The 17,944-nt window shown below is 37.4% G+C and overlaps 1 protein-coding gene across 1 annotated transcript; it reads left to right on the forward strand.

Annotated features, from left to right (window-relative positions):
• On the forward strand, positions 1 to 10,507 carry LOC121315424 (cell cycle control protein 50A-like). The gene is made up of 7 exons (XM_041249494.1): positions 1 to 465; positions 1,539 to 1,658; positions 4,723 to 4,830; positions 5,755 to 5,842; positions 6,282 to 6,431; positions 6,519 to 6,725; positions 9,078 to 10,507. Exons 1-7 carry the CDS (start codon positions 217 to 219, stop codon positions 9,269 to 9,271), a joined length of 1,116 nt encoding a protein of 371 aa, XP_041105428.1. The 5' UTR covers positions 1 to 216; the 3' UTR covers positions 9,272 to 10,507.
• The last annotated feature ends 7,437 nt before the right edge of the window (positions 10,508 to 17,944 follow it).

Raw genomic sequence — 17,944 nt, forward strand, 5'->3', positions numbered from 1 at the left:
GGGTTGCTGCTTCCCTTGGTTTCTTCCGTGTTTTCTTTCCCTTGCCTGGTTTCTGGAGCAGGGAGTTTAATTTTCTGATACTGAGATCCTGCTCCACAAGCTGGTATTTCTGTATGTGTTGTTGTGTTTTGAAGTTCGTCAGAATCCTGTCGGACTGTGTCTTTATAACGGCCTGCACTGTCCGTGTATCCTAAGTATAAATAAACTGCAAACAACATGATGGCGTCGAGCTATAACGCGAAAGAAGAAGACGGACAGCTCTCTGGTGCCGGGGGGTCGGGCGGCGTAGGGGCTGCGAAGAGCAAGAAGCCGGATAACACAGCCTTCAAGCAGCAGAGACTGCCGGCCTGGCAGCCCATTCTCACCGCAGGCACCGTGCTGCCTGCCTTCTTTGTGATCGGTCTGGTATTCATTCCTATCGGAATCGGCCTCTTCGTAACTTCCAATAACATCAAGGAATTTGAGGTAACGTAGCGTACACAAAACCTTCATTAAGGTGTTCTTTTGAATTTAAGCAAAAGGTATGGAGTGGTTGATTTTCATAATCAACCCGAAGTACGTATTTAGAACATCCTGTTTTTGTTTGTTTGTTTGTTTGTTTTTTGTGTGCATATGCGTGTCTGCCAGTCTGCGACCTGGCTACTGTTTCAAAGCCAATCTGCAAGGGTTTGGAATTGGGTGCATTGAGATACTCAATGCAAATATCATATTCCAATAGTGAATTGTACAAAGTTACATTAATCCTAGACGTGGGCATTTTTTTAGAAAGAAACACAAATATTATTCCTCCCATATTTTGATGATATAATAACGTTGTTGTTATGGCGTGCATTTCAAAGGATTGAGCATCCGCAATGCAGGCATGTAATTAATTGTTTAAGCCAGCCAATTATCATGCTGCAAATCTTATTTTGATTGGCTATTAAATTGTGTTGGCAATTCCGAATTGGGGTCAATTCCATTTCTAATCCCAATTCCCTTTTTAATCAATTCAAATTCCTATTCCAATCATTTTACAAGGGGTTTATTGAACGAACAAATACTGTATACAGCTTAATGAACTTGTCGGGTAACCTGGTAAAACCTACGGCATAAACCTCAGTAAAGAAAAGTATGCCGTAAATTGGAATTGTATAAAAGGAAATTGGGATTGGAAATGAAGTTGGAATTGAAAAAATGGAATTGACCAACTCTGGTTGGCATGTAGAAAAAAGTGTATTGGATGTTATATAAAAGTCCAACATGTCCAATTAGATTATGTAATCTTTTTGGATTGTAGTTTAATAATGTACTGGTTTAAAGTCAGGTCTCTCTTTGTATTAGTGCTGTACTATTGGGATGTACCTGTGCTGGCCCTGTGGGCACCAAAGGAATACACTTTTGTAAACTAAGCTAGATTTACAGCAGGCTGAGGCACAAAGAACAGATCCAGTGAGTTGCTCAGGTGTCTCAAACCAAGTACATTCCTGCATTAGTCCGAAGAGTTTTTCTAAGTGTGTTGTCATTGACTTGTGTGATCTGTGTTCTCTGTGTTGCAGATTGATTATACTGGTATTGACCCAGCCAGGCCATGCTACAACTGCTCTCAGACATTGACCTGGAACAGCACAAAGTCATGTGTATGTAAAGTCCCGTTCACACTGGAGCAGTCATTTGAGGTAAGTGTAAAACTCCTCCATCCCTTCTTAAACTCTTGGTTGAGGTGCAAGGGTACATTTTAATATAACATGGGTGGGGTGGGGGCAAGTTAATGGTTCCACTGTGGTGCTCCAGATTCGTTGGAGTGTAGACATTATTCTTGAGAGTGTTAACAAGAGTTTTAGGGCCCTTTTATACCTAGTCTGTTTATAAAGATCCAATTTAGAATTAATTAAAACAAAAAAAAGTAAAATACAGTGAATGTATATACTGTATAAAGTAAACCACGGTTCAGTACAGTAAATGTTTATAATAAACTGCTGTTCAATACAGTGAATGTGTATACTGTGTGTAATAAACTGTGGTTCAGTACAGTGAATATATAATAAACCGCGGTTCGACACAGTAAATGTATATACTGTATATATATTATATATGGTTTTAGGAAAGGGAGATGGTGCCTAACTAACTTGCTTGATTTTTTTGAGGATGCAACATACATAATGGATAATTGCAAAGCATATGACATGGTTTATTTAGATTTCCAGAAAGCTTTTGACAAAGTCCCTCACAAAAGATTAATTCTCAAACTGAACGCAGTTGGGATTCAAGGAAACACATGTACATGGATTAAGGAGTGGTTAACATGTAGAAAACAGAAAGTACTGATTAGAGGAAAAACCTCAGAATGGAGTGTGGTAACCAGCGGTGTACCACAGGGATCAGTATTAGGTCCTCTGCTATTCCTAATCTACATTAATGATTTAGATTCTGGTATAGTAAGCAAACTTGTTAAATTTGCAGACGACACAAAAGTAGGAGGAGTGGCAAACACTGTTGCAGCAGCAAAGGTCATTCAAAATGATCTAGACAAGATTCAGAACTGGGCAGACACCACATGGCAAATGACATTTAATAGAGAAAAGTGTAAGGTACTGCACGCAGGAAATAAAAATGTACATTATAAATATCATATGGGAGATATTGAAATTGGAGAAGGAATCTATGAAAAATACCTAGGAGTTTTTGTTGACTCAGAAATGTCTTTATCTAGACAATGTGGGGAAGCTATAAAAAAGGCTAACAAGATGCTCGGATACATTGTGAAAAGTGTTGAATTTAAATCAAGGGAAGTAATGTTAAAACTGTACAATGCACTAGTAAGACCTCATCTTGAATATTGTGTTCAGTTCTGGTCACCTCGCTATAAAAAAGATATTGCTGCTCTAGAAAGAGTGCAAAGAAGAGCGACCAGAATTATTCCGGGCTTAAAAGGCATGTCATATGCAGACAGGCTAAAAGAATTGAATCTGTTCAGTCTTGAACAAAGAAGACTACGTGGCGACCTAATTCAAGCATTCAAAATTCTAAAAGGTATTGACAGTGTCGACCCAAGGGACTTTTTCAGCCTGAAAAAAGAAACAAGGACCAGGGGTCACAAATGGAGTTTAGAAAAAGGGGCATTCAGAACAGAAAATAGGAGACACTTTTTTACACAGAGAATTGTGAGGGTCTGGAATCAACTCCCCAGTAATGTTGTTGAAGCTGACACCCTGGGATCCTTCAAGAAGCTGCTTGATGAGATTTTGGGATCAATAAGCTACTAACAACCAAACGAGCAAGATGGGCCGAATGGCCTCCTCTCGTTTGTAAACTTTCTTATGTTCTTATATTAACATGGAAGGGAGCGTGCAGGTCAGCCTTGCTGTACAAGCTGTGTTTATTCTTTGGTTTATTCGCAATCTGTTATTGATAGAATGGCAGCACGAAAGTGTGGATAGAAATATTATGGAGGAGCCCCAACATTTTTGTGCTAGATATGTGCTGGGAGGATGCGTTTTCAAAGGCGACAAATGAGGAGGAATACTTTATTCTTTGAATTTCTGTTGTCTGTTGCATTGCCACTGGCATCAGGCCATCATCAGTAAGTTGTTAGCAGTCCCTACTAATCCCCATTTATCGCTCTTTCAACTCTCAATAGGATTGCTTTGTAATGATACATTACCGCTCAGCAAATACCCCTTTGTCAGTGAGGAGCCATTTCAGACAAAAGTGTGTCAAGGCAGAGAGAGACAGACCAAGTATGCACAGCTGCACAGCAAGAGAGACCAAGCCATTTATATATGGAACATGTAACAATAATAATGCAAACTATGTAGAAAGACTGTACATGTATACGTTTCACACAGGTGCTGGCTCTGTGGCTGCTAGAAAACTTCAAGCCCTGTTTATATAGCAAAAAATCAACATGCATATTACATTCTTACGGTTAATTCCTGTCTCAGTAAAACTATTAAGACTTTGTACAGTCTTTCTACATATCGTATTATGATTGGGTGTTTCTTATATAAATGGCTTTGGTCTCTCTCTGCATTGATACACTATTGTCTGAAACTGCTCCATGTTAAACAGTGAAATGGGATATTTGTGCCTAGTTTCTTTTACTAGTTTGGCTCGTGGGGTGGCCAAAATATAATAAAACCAAAAGAAAAACACTGTGTTTGTGCTGTGGGTTATGCATCACCACCAGCTGGTTTGATTTCTGCTGCATTGTGAATTCTAATGCATTTGGTTTCACACTGCCTGACTTTGAGGGGGAAACGAATTGGAGTCCCAGCTTAAATGAACGAAGACCATTTTTTCAAGGAAATTTTTGTTCCCTCATTTGGTGCGCACTCAAATATTTGACGTTTCACACCTTCCAAAATGACCCGAACTTGGCTGTTAACTGAATTCTAGTGTGAATCCAGACAGACTAGGTATGAAAGGGCCCGTAAAAATGCTACAGGCTGTGATGACTAGAAAACAAGAATATTCTCATATTTCAAACCCTTAAATTGCTGTGAGAATTTAATGATGGTGATGATTTTTTTTTTTTTTAAGAAAATCAATATCTTAATCTGGTAATGTACATCTGGGAACGGCCTGTGATGTGTGAACACAGATTGTTTTATTTAAAATATTATTTTAGCTAATTGTGTTGCTCTGTGTAGGTGATTTGTTTTTTAACTTTTTTACATTAGCTTTCAGGCATAAAATGAATGATTTTGCTTGACAAAGGTGTCTTTTTTTTTTTTTGTTTAGAGCGAAGTTTTCATGTATTACGGACTGTCCAATTTCTACCAGAACCACCGTCGTTATGTGAAATCTAGAGATGACAGCCAGCTCAATGGAGATGCAACTCGCTTAACTGTAAGTGGTGCTGTGTTATATTTATGTTCTCCAAAGGTGTCCAACTTATACAGCTTTGGGATGTGCTGCAAACCCCCTTATTACAGTAGGTGTGCCCTTTTGAAAATATAAGTTTTGAAAGTTCTTTTCAGTACAAACATGTACATATCAAGGCTTATTAAAAATGTATATAAGATGTTGGTCAAAAATCTGATTTAAGCTATCTGTTCTCTTTAGCAATGGGATTGTTCTTTTGTTAGAATATTGTACTTTTTTGCTTGTTCTCAATGTTTGCTGGTGGATCAAAGTGCAAATGAAGTGTATGTTTGAGTTAGCAGTGAATTATTAGTGAGAACATTATCAGTTGTGTAATATATCTTTACTGTATACTCGGGACTGCTAAAGCCTCCAGAGGATGTGTTCACATTGCTGTTGATTTACCTTACTCTCTGAGGACCATCAGGCAGGTGATAGCCAAAAACGAGTTTCACTGTGGTGTAAGTAAATGTATAGAGTGCTCTGTGAATGAAAGCTTTTTAAACGGAACAGCCCAATTCAATGTGATTATAATTGTGATTTTGTTTTTAGATTTGACATTGCTATAAGTTGTGCTTAATTTTACTTCATTCTCATTAAAAAATTGTTAGCCCACTCTCAAAAAAACAATCTAAAGCCCCATCAAGTGTTAGTTCTGCTAGTCAGATTGATAAAAATAGAAAGGGGATGTTTCTTTGTGTGTGTGTGTGTGTGTGTGTGATTTTGAGTGTCTTGAAGTCAAAAGTGATTTTTTTGGTGGCGTTTTCAGATTTTGACTGCTTTTTATAATCTTCTGGAAAGGCTTCTAGACTTACAACATCTAAAAAAAGTGTATTTCACATTGTGAAACTTGCATTCAAACAGAAATTACTCTGGAAATGATACATTTACATGTTTGTCTTGTTAAAGAGCCCAAGCAAGGAATGTGAGCCCTACCGCACCAGTGATGGCAAACCCATAGCCCCCTGTGGAGCCATTGCTAACAGCCTGTTCAACGGTAAGAATTCTTTTAGATTGACTTATTCACACACGTTTACAAAGGTTGATAAGGATAAAAACTACACATCAAAGGACATTCATTAATTAGGTTATTGTCTCATTACATGTGTTTTCCCTCCAAAGAGTGGAGAAGCACATATCTGTTCAAAGTCTTACTGTTTCTACTTGCTTTTCTTAGGTAAAGCACCATCTCCGCTTAATTATGCAACCCTGCATTCTATTTTTAGGAAGTTGTACCTTTTTTTTTTTTTTTTTTAGGTTACTTTTAAAATACTGTTATTTGTCAATAGATTTGTCATTTTCCTATAAAAGCACTGTTACATTTTTTTTTGATCCAGGGGTGAAGTGAAACCATGCCAATTCTGACTTTCAATAGGGTTGTAGAGGTGTAAGCAAACAGTACTTTTAAAAATAATTGTGGTTTTTATCCCCTCCAGACACTTTGACATTGTACTATATTAATCCCAATGGCACTGAAAGTTTAGTTCCGTTGCAAAAGAAGGGAATTGCCTGGTGGACTGACAAGAATGTGAAATTCAGAAACCCAGGTGGAAATAACTTGAATAACATAACAGCTGTTTTCCATGGTAATTATTTCTTCTTGTAATACAGTAATTTACTTGGCACTGCAGTTATTTCTTGCTTGGTCATTAATCCAATGTATGTTTCGATAGGTACATCCAAGCCAGTGAACTGGCAAAAGGCTGTATACGAGCTGGACACAGACCCTGAGAACAACGGGTTTATCAACGAGGACTTCATTGTGTGGATGCGCACTGCTGCCCTGCCCACCTTCCGCAAACTCTACCGCCTGATTGAGAAGAAAAACAACATGATTCCAACCCTGCAGCGTGGAAACTACACCCTGGAGATCACCTACAGTATCCTTTCAATCCAAATCACATGAGAAAGAGGGGGGTGGAATCTAGAATTCACTTAAGGGCATATGTAATCCACACCGGTTAGCAAAAACAAATAAACAGTTGATTTCTAATTAGTTACAAAGGATTCTATTGATGACTTCCACAACCCTGCATGGCTTCAGTTCAGTAGCATTGTGGCATATTATTTGTCCTGTATATTATATAGTCTGTTTGATTGCTGACTTTTGCTTGTCATAATTTAAAACAGGCTACCTTGTAAAATAAAGAAAGCCAAGTAAGAATCCACTAAAAGACTTATTTTTAATCAGGCATTTCCCTGCTGGGATAGGATTCTCCAAGTGTTTTTAATTCTGGTATGTACAGTGTTAAATACTTGTCATGAAAGATCCACAGTATAAACAGGTCTATAGTGTAATACTGCGGCAACACCATTACCCAGAACTGAGAGAGTCCACAGTTCCTCTGTGCTGCACATTATTGATCCAGTGCATGTGAGATGAAGGCCAGCCGTGCCTGCACAGTAGTTAAATCCTTTTAAAGCAATAAGACTATTTTGAAAGTATTGATTTTGAACAGAGTAGTTTTATGCAGCTATACCCCCAGAGCCCTATAGAATAGTTGCTGCAGCTGTTGTCCTTGAATTTCCACAATTTCATCATTGTGCCTCCTGACTTGAGTGTCATTGTTTGCCAACTGGCGCCAGATGTAGTGCTGAATTTGTGCTTTAGACCCTGGTCCACTAGGTATTGGATTGTGACAAGCAAGTCAATAGATTTACATAGAAGTAAAGGAAAAAAAGAATTGCTTTAATCTGAAAAAGACATATCGTAAAATTAACAAATTAGAGTTTTGTTTATAATCTACTGTAAAATGTAATATACTCGCCAGTCTCTAAGAAGCACAGGGGCTGCTGGGTAATATGGTAAGTAGACTCCGGATCGCTCTTAAACACGGGTTTATGAATAATAATATAATGTGTGTCATGCTGAATGTTCCAGTCAGTACACGCACATGGCTGTACAGCAAGCTTGCCAATTTGTTTTTCAACTGCGATGAAGAGACCCTGAGGCTCAGGATGAAGGATAAGAAAACTGATTTTGTAATGAAACAGGTACTGGTATTTATTTTATTGTTAATCTTTAAACAGTTTGAAGCATCTTTGAGTGTGTTGTGGACCGACAGTAGGAACTTATTTTTCGATATTTACAGGGTTGCATTTTTTTCATATTAACACAGTATTTCATGCGGTTGTTTTACAGTGGATGACTCGTTGCTGGTTCATTTTTCATAGATTGTCCTTGCTTACCAATGTACACGTTTTGAGGGTGAACAATAAATATAATGTGTTTAATTAATGGTTAATGGTTTTATTAATTTTAAAACCATGTTTGATTTTTTTTTTTTTAAACTTAATACACTCTTGTGTTCTGATATTTGCAGGCTGTATTTAGTGGATTTTTCTGTTTTTGTTGTTGTTGTTGCTGGAATGTTGTAAATTACTTGTGGTGTTTCTATAATGTTGTCTGCAGGCAGCTTTTTCATGATTTGCATCTGAAGTATTTGCAGATTTTAGTGATCTTACTTAATATACGCTGAGTCTCAAATAGTTGCCGGTCTCCAATAAGCGCCGGGGCTACTGGCAAATATTGTAAATAAAAGGCGGCCGTTTATTTAAAATTTTACAGTATGTTGTACTACCCAGCGATGCACCCAAGACATGGTCTCATTTCATTCTCTCATTTGGTGTCCCTGATTTGCAGATTGTTCGATTGAAAGGCATGCATAGCAGTATATAAATATTTTATTTCAAAATGTTTTTGCTCCTTGTGTTTATGGCTGAAACATCCAATACAAATAGACACCGGTAACAAAGCTACATTAATTTTGTAGTAACTTTACGAAGTTGGAAGCTATGTTTATTTTGTGGTTACTGTACCCCTTTGAGAATTCACCATTGAGCCTTAATAGCAGCAGGAGGAAGAAACATATTAAGACCCGTATTATGAAAAATTCTACCACCGATAGTCTTCCTTGAAGAATGATGGTGACCAAAATACACGAATGCTTCCATGCATTGGCTATAGCAATGTCTTCAAAAACTACCTTGGACAGTTTATGCTTTTATGAGCAATTTTAAAAAATACTGTAGTTGCCTGTGTTTACCACGAGTAAAACAACACTTTGTTCCACGCTTTAATTAACTATTACCAACTGTGTTACTTTGGTGTAGGCATTAATCCTCGCAGCGTTGTATTTGAACTCTGAAGAGCACATCCCTGAACTGTAGGTCGCAGCAAATACTGTAGCTTTGATCTTGTCTCCCAGCTCATTTTCCTATACAGTGGTCAGATTACCCTGTGCGTAGATTTGATGGGCGGAAGCGAATGATCCTGAGCACTATCTCCTGGATGGGTGGTAAGAACCCGTTTCTGGGCATTGCCTACATCACTGTCGGCTCCGTCTGCTTCTTCCTGGGCGTCGTCCTGCTGATTGTCCACCACAAATATGGAAACCGCAACAACAGCGCAGAAATACCCAACTAGTGGAGGAGTGATGCCAATAAAAACCTGCTCTGCGTGCGCATAACCAGAGGGGCCCAGTTTGGACCACTAGCTAATAAAACTTGGCATCATCAGTTGTCGGTTGTTGTACATGTTGTTTGTCCTTTAAATGCAATGGTTTATTTTATTCCTAGGGATGGAACAGTTCTAACTAAAGGGCTTGTTTCAGATTGCAGTATATGTGTAATGTAGCGTAACCCTCTAAAAGTAACTAGTTTACTTTAAAGCCTTAGTCTTATTCACAAAGCTCTGACTGATATACCAAAAGCCTTTCTTGTTTGACTTAATAAACTGCTGTTAATGAAGCCAACTACAGTCTAGGACAGTTCATGAATATCAGACTTGAAAAAATAGTTTGTAATGAGTTAAAGCTTTGTGACCAGCACCCAAAATTTGGATATAAAGGATTTCCAAAGAGCATGATACACCTCTAGTTTAACTAATGAAAAATAGCTGTACATTAGATCATAAGGATTTGCTGGATTATATTTGACACTCAAAACCTGTGTTACAAATGATGTGAATATAGATGTTAATATTTAATTCCTTGAAGACAATGTTGTACTTGCGGACATGCTTTAAAACTGATATATCATGTTTCCTGCTGAAGGAATGTACAGTATTTTTGTGTTTTTAATTAAAATTCATTTACATCCAGTGCTTTTTCTAGTACACTGCACTGGTTAGAATCTGACTTTTTTAATAATTTTAGGTAATCTGATACATCTGTGTTTTTAATTTCAGTTTTATTATACTGGTACCCTACTTTTGCTGAAGATTGCAGTGTCTTGCTGTAGCATGTCTTGAACAGATGTGGCATTTTAATCATTTATTTATTTCAGGTTAAGTAGGTTTACTTGGTTTAGGCACAAACATGATGATTGCACACTTCACGTTTTCAACTCCATTTAATGTAACTATTCTAGTCTGAAGGAGATTGCAAGAATTATTGGGACCAGTGTAACCACTGAAACTGCTTCTGATTTAAGTAATACTACTGGTGAAGGTTTTAAAAACTGCATCACCAAGCATATTGACAACCTCAATTCACCAGTTAATTTGCACTTCTCATGCAATTGAAATATCCTTGTTATTTATTTGAGAATTTAAATTATTTACGTTCCTCTTTATAGCTGTTGGTTTACAATATTATTAAAAGCTGTTTATCCTGTAGAGATTCCTTTTAAGTTGGGTGGTCTAATAAAAGATGGAAAAGTACTGTATCTTGACTGGGTATAATTATTCTTGTCAATAAAAATGAAACTGTAAATACGGTTTTAGAATACAAAATTACTAAGTGTTTAGAACACACACACACATATACACACATACAGTGGCTTGCAAAAGTATTGACCCCCCTTGGCATTTTTCCTATTTTGTTGCCTTACAACCTGGAATTAAAATTGATTTTTTGGGGGTTTGTATCATTTGATTTACACAACATGCCTACCACTTTGAAGATGCAAAATATTTTTTATTGTGAAACAAACAAGAAATAAGACAAAAAACCAGAAAACTTGAGCGTGCATAAGTATTCACCCCCCCCCCCCCAAAGTCAATAAGTAGAGCCACCTTTTGCAGCAATTACAGCTGCAAGTCTCTTGGGGTATGTATCTATAAGCTTGGCACATCTAGCCACTGGGATTTTTGCCCATTCTTCAAGGCAAAACTGCTCCAGCTCCTTAGTCTCATCTGACCAGAGTACCTTCTTCCATATGTTTGGGGAGTCTCCCACATGCCTTTTGGTGAACACCAAATGTGTTTGCTTATTTTTTTCTTTAAGCAATGGCTTTTTTCTGGCCACTCTTCTGTAAAGCCCAGCTCTGTGGAGTGTACGGCTTAAAGTGGTCCTATGGACAGATACTCCAATCTCCCCTGTGGAGCTTTGCAGCTCCTTCAGGGTTATCTTTGGTCTCTTTGTTGCCTCTCTGATTAATGCCCTCCTTGCCTGGTCCGTGAGTTTTGGTGGGTGGCCCTCTCTTGCCAGGTTTGTTGTGGTGCCATATTCTTTCCATTTTTTAATAATGGCTTTAATGGTGCTCCGTGGGATGTTCAAAGTTTTGGATATTTTTTTATAACCCAACCCTGATCTGTACTTCTCCACAACTTTGTCCCTGACCTGTTTAGAGAGCTCCTTGGTCTTCATGGTGCCGCTTGCTTGGTGGTGCCCCTTGCTTAGTGGTGTTGCAGACTCTGGGGCCTTTCAGAACAGGTGTGTATATACTGAGATCATGTGACACTTAGATTGCACACAGGTGGACTTTATTTAACTAATTATGTGACCTCTGAAGGTAATTGGTTGCACCAGATCTTATTTAGAGGCTTAATAGCAAAGGGGGTGAATACATATGCATGCACCACTTTTCTGTTATTTATTTTTTAGAATTTTTTTAAACAAGTTATTTTTTTCATTTCATTTCACCAATTTGGACTATTTTGTGTATGTCCATTACATGAAATCCAAATAAAAATCCATTTTAATTCCAGGTTGTAAGACAACAAAATAGGAAAAATGCCAGGGGGGGTCAATACTTTCGCAAGCCACTGTATATATACAGCTCTGGAAAAAAATTAAGAGACCACTGCAAAATTATCAGTTTCTCTGGTTTTACTATTTATAGGTATGTGTTTGGGTAAAATGAACATTTATGTTTTGTTCTATAAACTACTGACAACATTTCTCCCAAATTCCAAATTAAAATATTGTCATTTAGAGTATTTATTTTTAGAAAATGACAACTGGTCAAAATAACAAAAAAGATGCAGTGTTGTCAGACCTCGAATAATGCAAAGAAAATAAGTTCAGATTCGTTTTTAAACAACACAATACTAATGTTTTAACTTAGGAAGAGTTCAGAAATCAATATTTGGTGGAATAACCCTGATTTTCAAGCACAGCTTTCATGCGTCTTGGCATGCTCTCCACCAGTCTTTCACGTTGATGTTGGGTGACTTTATGCCACTCCTGGCACAAAAATTCAAGCAGCTCAGCTTTGTTTACTGGCTTGTGACCATCCATCTTCCTCTTGATCACATTCCAGAAGTTTTCAATGGGGTTCAGGTCTGGAGATTGGGCTGGCCATGACAGGGTCTTGATCTGGTGGTCCTCCATCCACACCTTGATTGACTTGGCTGTGTGGCATGGAGCATTGTCCTGCTGGAAAAACCAATCCTCAGAGTTGGGGAACATTGTCAGAGCAGAAGGAAGCAAGTTTTCTTCCAGGACAACCTTGTACTTGACTTGATTAATGCGTCCTTCACAAAGACAAATCTGCCCGATTCCAGCCTTGCTGAAGCACCCCCAGATGAGTCCAATTTTCAGTTTTGCCCAACACCTGGTCGTCTAATGGTTAGACGGAGACCTGGAGAGGCCTACAAGCCACAGTGTTTCACACCCACTGTGAAATGTGGTGAAGGATCAGTGATGATCTGGGGGTGCTTCAGCAAGGCTGGAATCGGGCAGCTTTGGCATGAATCAAGCCAAGTATAAGGTTGTCCTGGAAGAAAACTTGCTTCCTTCTGCTCTGACAATGTTCCCCAGCTGAATAAATTCTATGAATTGCAGTTTATAAGAGATTGCTATATTGCTATATTGACATGTCTGAATTAAAACTAAATGTTGTAAAATCATTTAAAGTATAAACTGTAACTTTACATATGCAGTGAACCGATTTGTAACCTCGTTCTCACCTGCCTGTAGTATAGGCAGTGTTGAAAATGACTCACTGGTTTTGATGTAGCTGGGAATTTTTGATGGTCAGCTATTTATAACAGCCAAGATCCTCTCTATAATGAGCGATCTCGTTAATATTAATGAATTAAATACCTTTCAGATAACAGAAGATAGGAGTTTATCTTACAATAATCATTTTCTATATATAACAGAAATTAATTACAACCTGGCAGGAAGAGATGGGAACAGAAAGTGTAGGATGTGTTAATATGTTAAGTTAGATAGGGTTTGAAATAATGAGTATTGGAAAATGCTTACAATAGTGTTTCATATTAATCTACCCTAAAATTGGCAAAAAACGGTTGTATTAAAACCTGCTTTGACTGGATTTTGTATGAACAGTGAAGAAGGTCAGACTTAGTTCATTCACTATAACACTATGGCATTCTAATATATTAATGATAGCATGTATTTAGATATAAATAACTGGATCTTCCATTAAAAGATTTATCAATGGAGTAAAGTAAATTTATAATTTCTAGGATACTGAAGTAACTTATATAGAAATACATCTTATCATGCCATTTAAAGTTAAACTGTTGAAAGAACATTGTAAAAGTTTATTATAACAGAAGCATGGCACTGACAATATTGTAAACATATTGTTAATACACATTTGCAATAATATTAATTTAATTTAATCAATTTAAGAATTAGTTCTGTTTCTCCAACTAAACAAAAAGACAGGGAATCACTGTGCTGTATTTTTAGTCTGGGTGCCACTACGCTTGTGTTTTTAAATTTCTCCATCGACCTGTGACCTTGCAAAGGTCAAACTAAAGTGAGAAAGGGACCTTGACTAGAAAAATTACCCTGGGTGCAATTTAGATGCTGCCATCATGTGTAGCACCTCGTTCTCCTCGTATTGAATAGGGCTTTTCAGAAAGAAATGCTAGGAGCACCTTACTCATTTCTGGCAAATTGCCAGACGAGGGTTAATTGACAAGTTTTATTCGAACTTCAGCCTAATCTTTTACCCTGTAGAGGATGTGGGTCCTAAAATATAAGTATTGCTGTAAGAACCTTAGGAACCAGTCTTCAAAATTCTGTGAAAAACTTTCGGTTTCAAGTCCCACCGCTGGTCATTAAACCCCCTTTGAAATTTGAATTTTTGCTATTTGTACCAAGTTTATACCGTAGTAACTTACGTGGGGGGGGGGATATGTTTGGAGATCTACAAGCAACAAGCAAAATATTTTGGCAGATTTTTGAAGTTGCATTTTTCATGCATTTGAGAATTGCTTATGGCCACTTGGGTTAGGTTAAAGTATCACATAGTTTTATCCAAACTGGATTTTACTTCAACTTTGCATTCTCTGCGGATTGATCTGAGGGGTTATGAACTTGCATGGGACTTGGGACTTTTCTGTTACAATGATACATTTGAAACTACCAAAACCTTACTTATTAACATCTATCCAAACATATCGTTGGGTGATATTTTTGGAGTCTGGAGACTGAGTTGTATGTCTTTATTTTTCAATTGTCACGTGATAGGGGCTGTAACGCCTTCAGTAAAGACGTATTTTGAAGCTGTGCATGCACTGCAGTGCCTACCACAGCTAACTCCCATAGCCAAGCCACCTGAGAAGCCTCTGATCTGCAGTTATACATGCCTTAAGTTTATAGTAAACAGATTACGTTAAAAAAACAAGAAGTGAAAAATGCAGGGCCCTGGTTATAACTAAGAGGTCCACAGAATAAACAGTAATGGGAGTTAAAAAAAGGAACCTGTGCTGCTGAATCTGTAGCCATAAGGTCACCCTGGGGAATGCATCTGAATTACTTGTCTGTCTCATGTCCTGGTATCTGTTCTCTTTTGTAACTGTCGTTCTGCTTCCTCATTGTGTTCAGTTTCATTGTTGTAGTACGGAAGTACTGTGAAGTGACTGCATTGGAAACATTGTTAATTTTTTAGAATTAATTTTACAAGCTTTGTTCCTTGATTACATTTCGTAGGTAGAAAGGTCTCTGGGGATATTCTACCCCATAGGCTGATTAACCCTCCTATTATATTTTGAGTCTATTTGACCTGAAATTGTTTTCTATTGACTTTAATGTTTGCTTGTTTTTTAAAGTGCTGAACAATTAATATGTTAAGACATCACTGTTGTACAGGGAAATTGACTGTTACACATATTTGTTTTGCTCTCCTGAGCTACTGATGGCCACACAGCTTCCTTTACAAACTTTTAAAAGACACAGACATACAGAATATACAAACTTTTAAAAGACACAGACATACAGAATATACAAACTTTTAAAAGACACAGACATACAGAATATACAGACTTTTAAAAGACACAGATATACAGAATATACAAACTTTTAAAAGACACAGACATACAGAATATACAAACTTTTAAAAGACACACACTAGACAAACTTTAATCATTTAAAAATAATTGACAGCACTTTGAGTAAAGAACAATATAAACAATACATTTACATGAAGTAATAAAATGTGTGTTTTTATTCTACAAGTGAATGGCAGAAATAGACTTTTTTTGCATTACCACCTAATATTTCAGCATGTTAGTAAGCCTGTTTGAACCATAGCTTCTGACTAAAGTTAGCTAGAAAGACAAGTGCCGAAAAGAATTTAGAAAATAGTTGACACATTAAAAACAATAAAAATGAAACACAGACGCATCTTTAGTATCGTTTTGGTTTGCATTCAGTTAGGTGACTAATACAGAAATGCACTGCTTGTAGAGTGTCATGGATTTTTGCACGACTCAATTGAAGTTCTCCTTGGTCTTTTTGCACAGATACAGCAGTATAGACTGAGGACTGGTTGCAGCAGCCTGCAGTACCTCTTGAAGCCCTTCAAGCTTTCAAAGACAGGTAATAGTCTACTAATCATTCAAATAACAAGCTTGGAAATCCAGTACACTGGAATATGTAACAGTACTTACTATATATATATATATATATATATATATATATATATATATATATATATATATATATACACACACACACACACACATACATACAGTGCCTATAGAAAGTCTACACCCTCTTAAATTTTTTTCACATTTTGTTGTGTCAGTGCCTCAGAGATTCATGCATTTAAATGCATTTTTTTACACCTATCTACACACCATACTCCACACTGTTAGGGGAAAAAAGTTTTTATTGAGAAAAAAACTATATGTTAAAAATACAAAACTGAAGATCATAATTGGATAAGTCGTCTTTGTGACAACTTCTTAATATAATTTAAACAGGCAATGGTATCATAGTTTTAATGAACCCTTTAAGGATGTTTTTGTGACTCTGTGTTAAGCTCATTGGTGTTATTCAATGTGTGTAAATGTTTAAAGGTTAGAATCAGCAGTGCTGACCATGTTGGCTTGAGGCCTATAACATGGCTTCATCCCATAGGAGGCAAGGTGAAGTACTGGAAACATGGCAGCATCAGCATGGTTTCATCTTGAGGGCATTTTCATTTGATGTATAATAATACTTTCTAAAATAAACAAATAAACAGTTCAAAAAGTTCAAAAAAGGAATTCATGAAATGCATAGCAAACAGTTGTCTATCAGTTTCCAGTTGCACTCTAGGCAAGCTCCTACTCTTGCTGAATAATCTCAGTACAGTATATTGATTATATTAAAAATAAATTCATCCTTAAAGCCCCCCTCCTATTTTTGACCAAAATTCTATATATGGCTCTGTGGGCATAGACAATAGTAGATCTGGTAACCATTCCCTCAGATAGAGTGTTACATGTTTGGCACAATATAGGCATGTTCTGTTAAATGATAGATACATTCTGAGATTAGTAGAGAACCATAAAGACAGACCTGTAAAATATCTTGTTCTTACACTTTAATCAATGAGTTATACCTACTCAACCTGGATGGAACTGCACTCCCAGACAGTGGCATTGGACCAATTTTTAAAGTTGGGGTGCTGAAAGCCATTGAACAAAACTGTAACCCCTGTATATGATGGAAGCCATGCAAAGCCAAGAGGGTTCTGTCGCAGCACCAGCACCCCTAGTTCCAGTGCCCTTGCTCCAAGGTCGGCGTTGCATACTCCTGGTCACCTAGACACGCTGCCACTTTACATTTGCATGATCTGAACTATTTTATATTGGATTGACATCAGTAAGGTAAATGGACTTAAAGTAAAGTGATATACTAGCATAATCAATCATAGTGCCTGGTGCATTTATCATTGTAATGACATCACTGCCTAAAAACATTTCACGAGCACCCTGGGTTCACAAGTGATATGGAGAATTAGACAGTAGAGAGTGGTGAGTGGTCAAGTGATCTCCTCTTTTCAATAGTGGTATCCTTGGTCATGAGATTGTGGTTGGTCTGCTTATAATAACTAAAGAAACATACATGGTTAGATTTAAACAGAGAGATAGTGTGTGTGAAGAAGAGCCTTACAAAGTATTGAATAACATGGTCAGATTTAAACAGATTGTGTTGCTCTTCTTCACACACACACACTATCTGTTTAAATGTGACCATGTTATTCAATACTTTGTGTGGCTCTTCTTCACACACACTAAGTACTGAATAACCGAATGCCAGTCTGAATCATGTTCAGTCCAGCATGTCTTTTGGATTATCTAAATGATCTTGTCATACGCACCAGTTTATTTAAAGCTGCTCTTCATTAAACAATATCATGGTACGATATTGCATACCTCACCTGCTGCCTTTAAAATCTACATTCCCACGTGTTTTGTGCATGACACCCCCCCCCCCCCCCCCCCCCCCCCCCCCCCCCCCCCCCCCACCCAATCATTAACTTTCCTGTACGTATTTTACACACTGCTGCATAACATCTTTTTCAAACATCTGTTATATATACCCTGCTATATGTTTCCACTGCCTTCCATAACTGTATCCATATTGTGTAGCTGTTTTGTATAAAACACCACTTCATCACTTAA

This window comes from Polyodon spathula, chromosome 5, assembly GCF_017654505.1.
Source record: "Polyodon spathula isolate WHYD16114869_AA chromosome 5, ASM1765450v1, whole genome shotgun sequence".
NCBI classification, from domain to species: domain Eukaryota; kingdom Metazoa; phylum Chordata; class Actinopteri; order Acipenseriformes; family Polyodontidae; genus Polyodon; species Polyodon spathula.

Excerpts from the sequence above, each read along its gene's own strand:
- LOC121315424 (XM_041249494.1), top strand. The coding sequence starts at position 217 with ATGATGGCGTCGAGCTATAACGCGAAAGAAGAAGACGGACAGCTCTCT. Across the intron at positions 1,659-4,722 it reads CACTGGAGCAGTCATTTGAG|AGCGAAGTTTTCATGTATTA; the intron begins GTAAGTGTAAAA and ends TTTTTTGTTTAG. Across the intron at positions 4,831-5,754 it reads GAGATGCAACTCGCTTAACT|AGCCCAAGCAAGGAATGTGA; the intron begins GTAAGTGGTGCT and ends GTCTTGTTAAAG.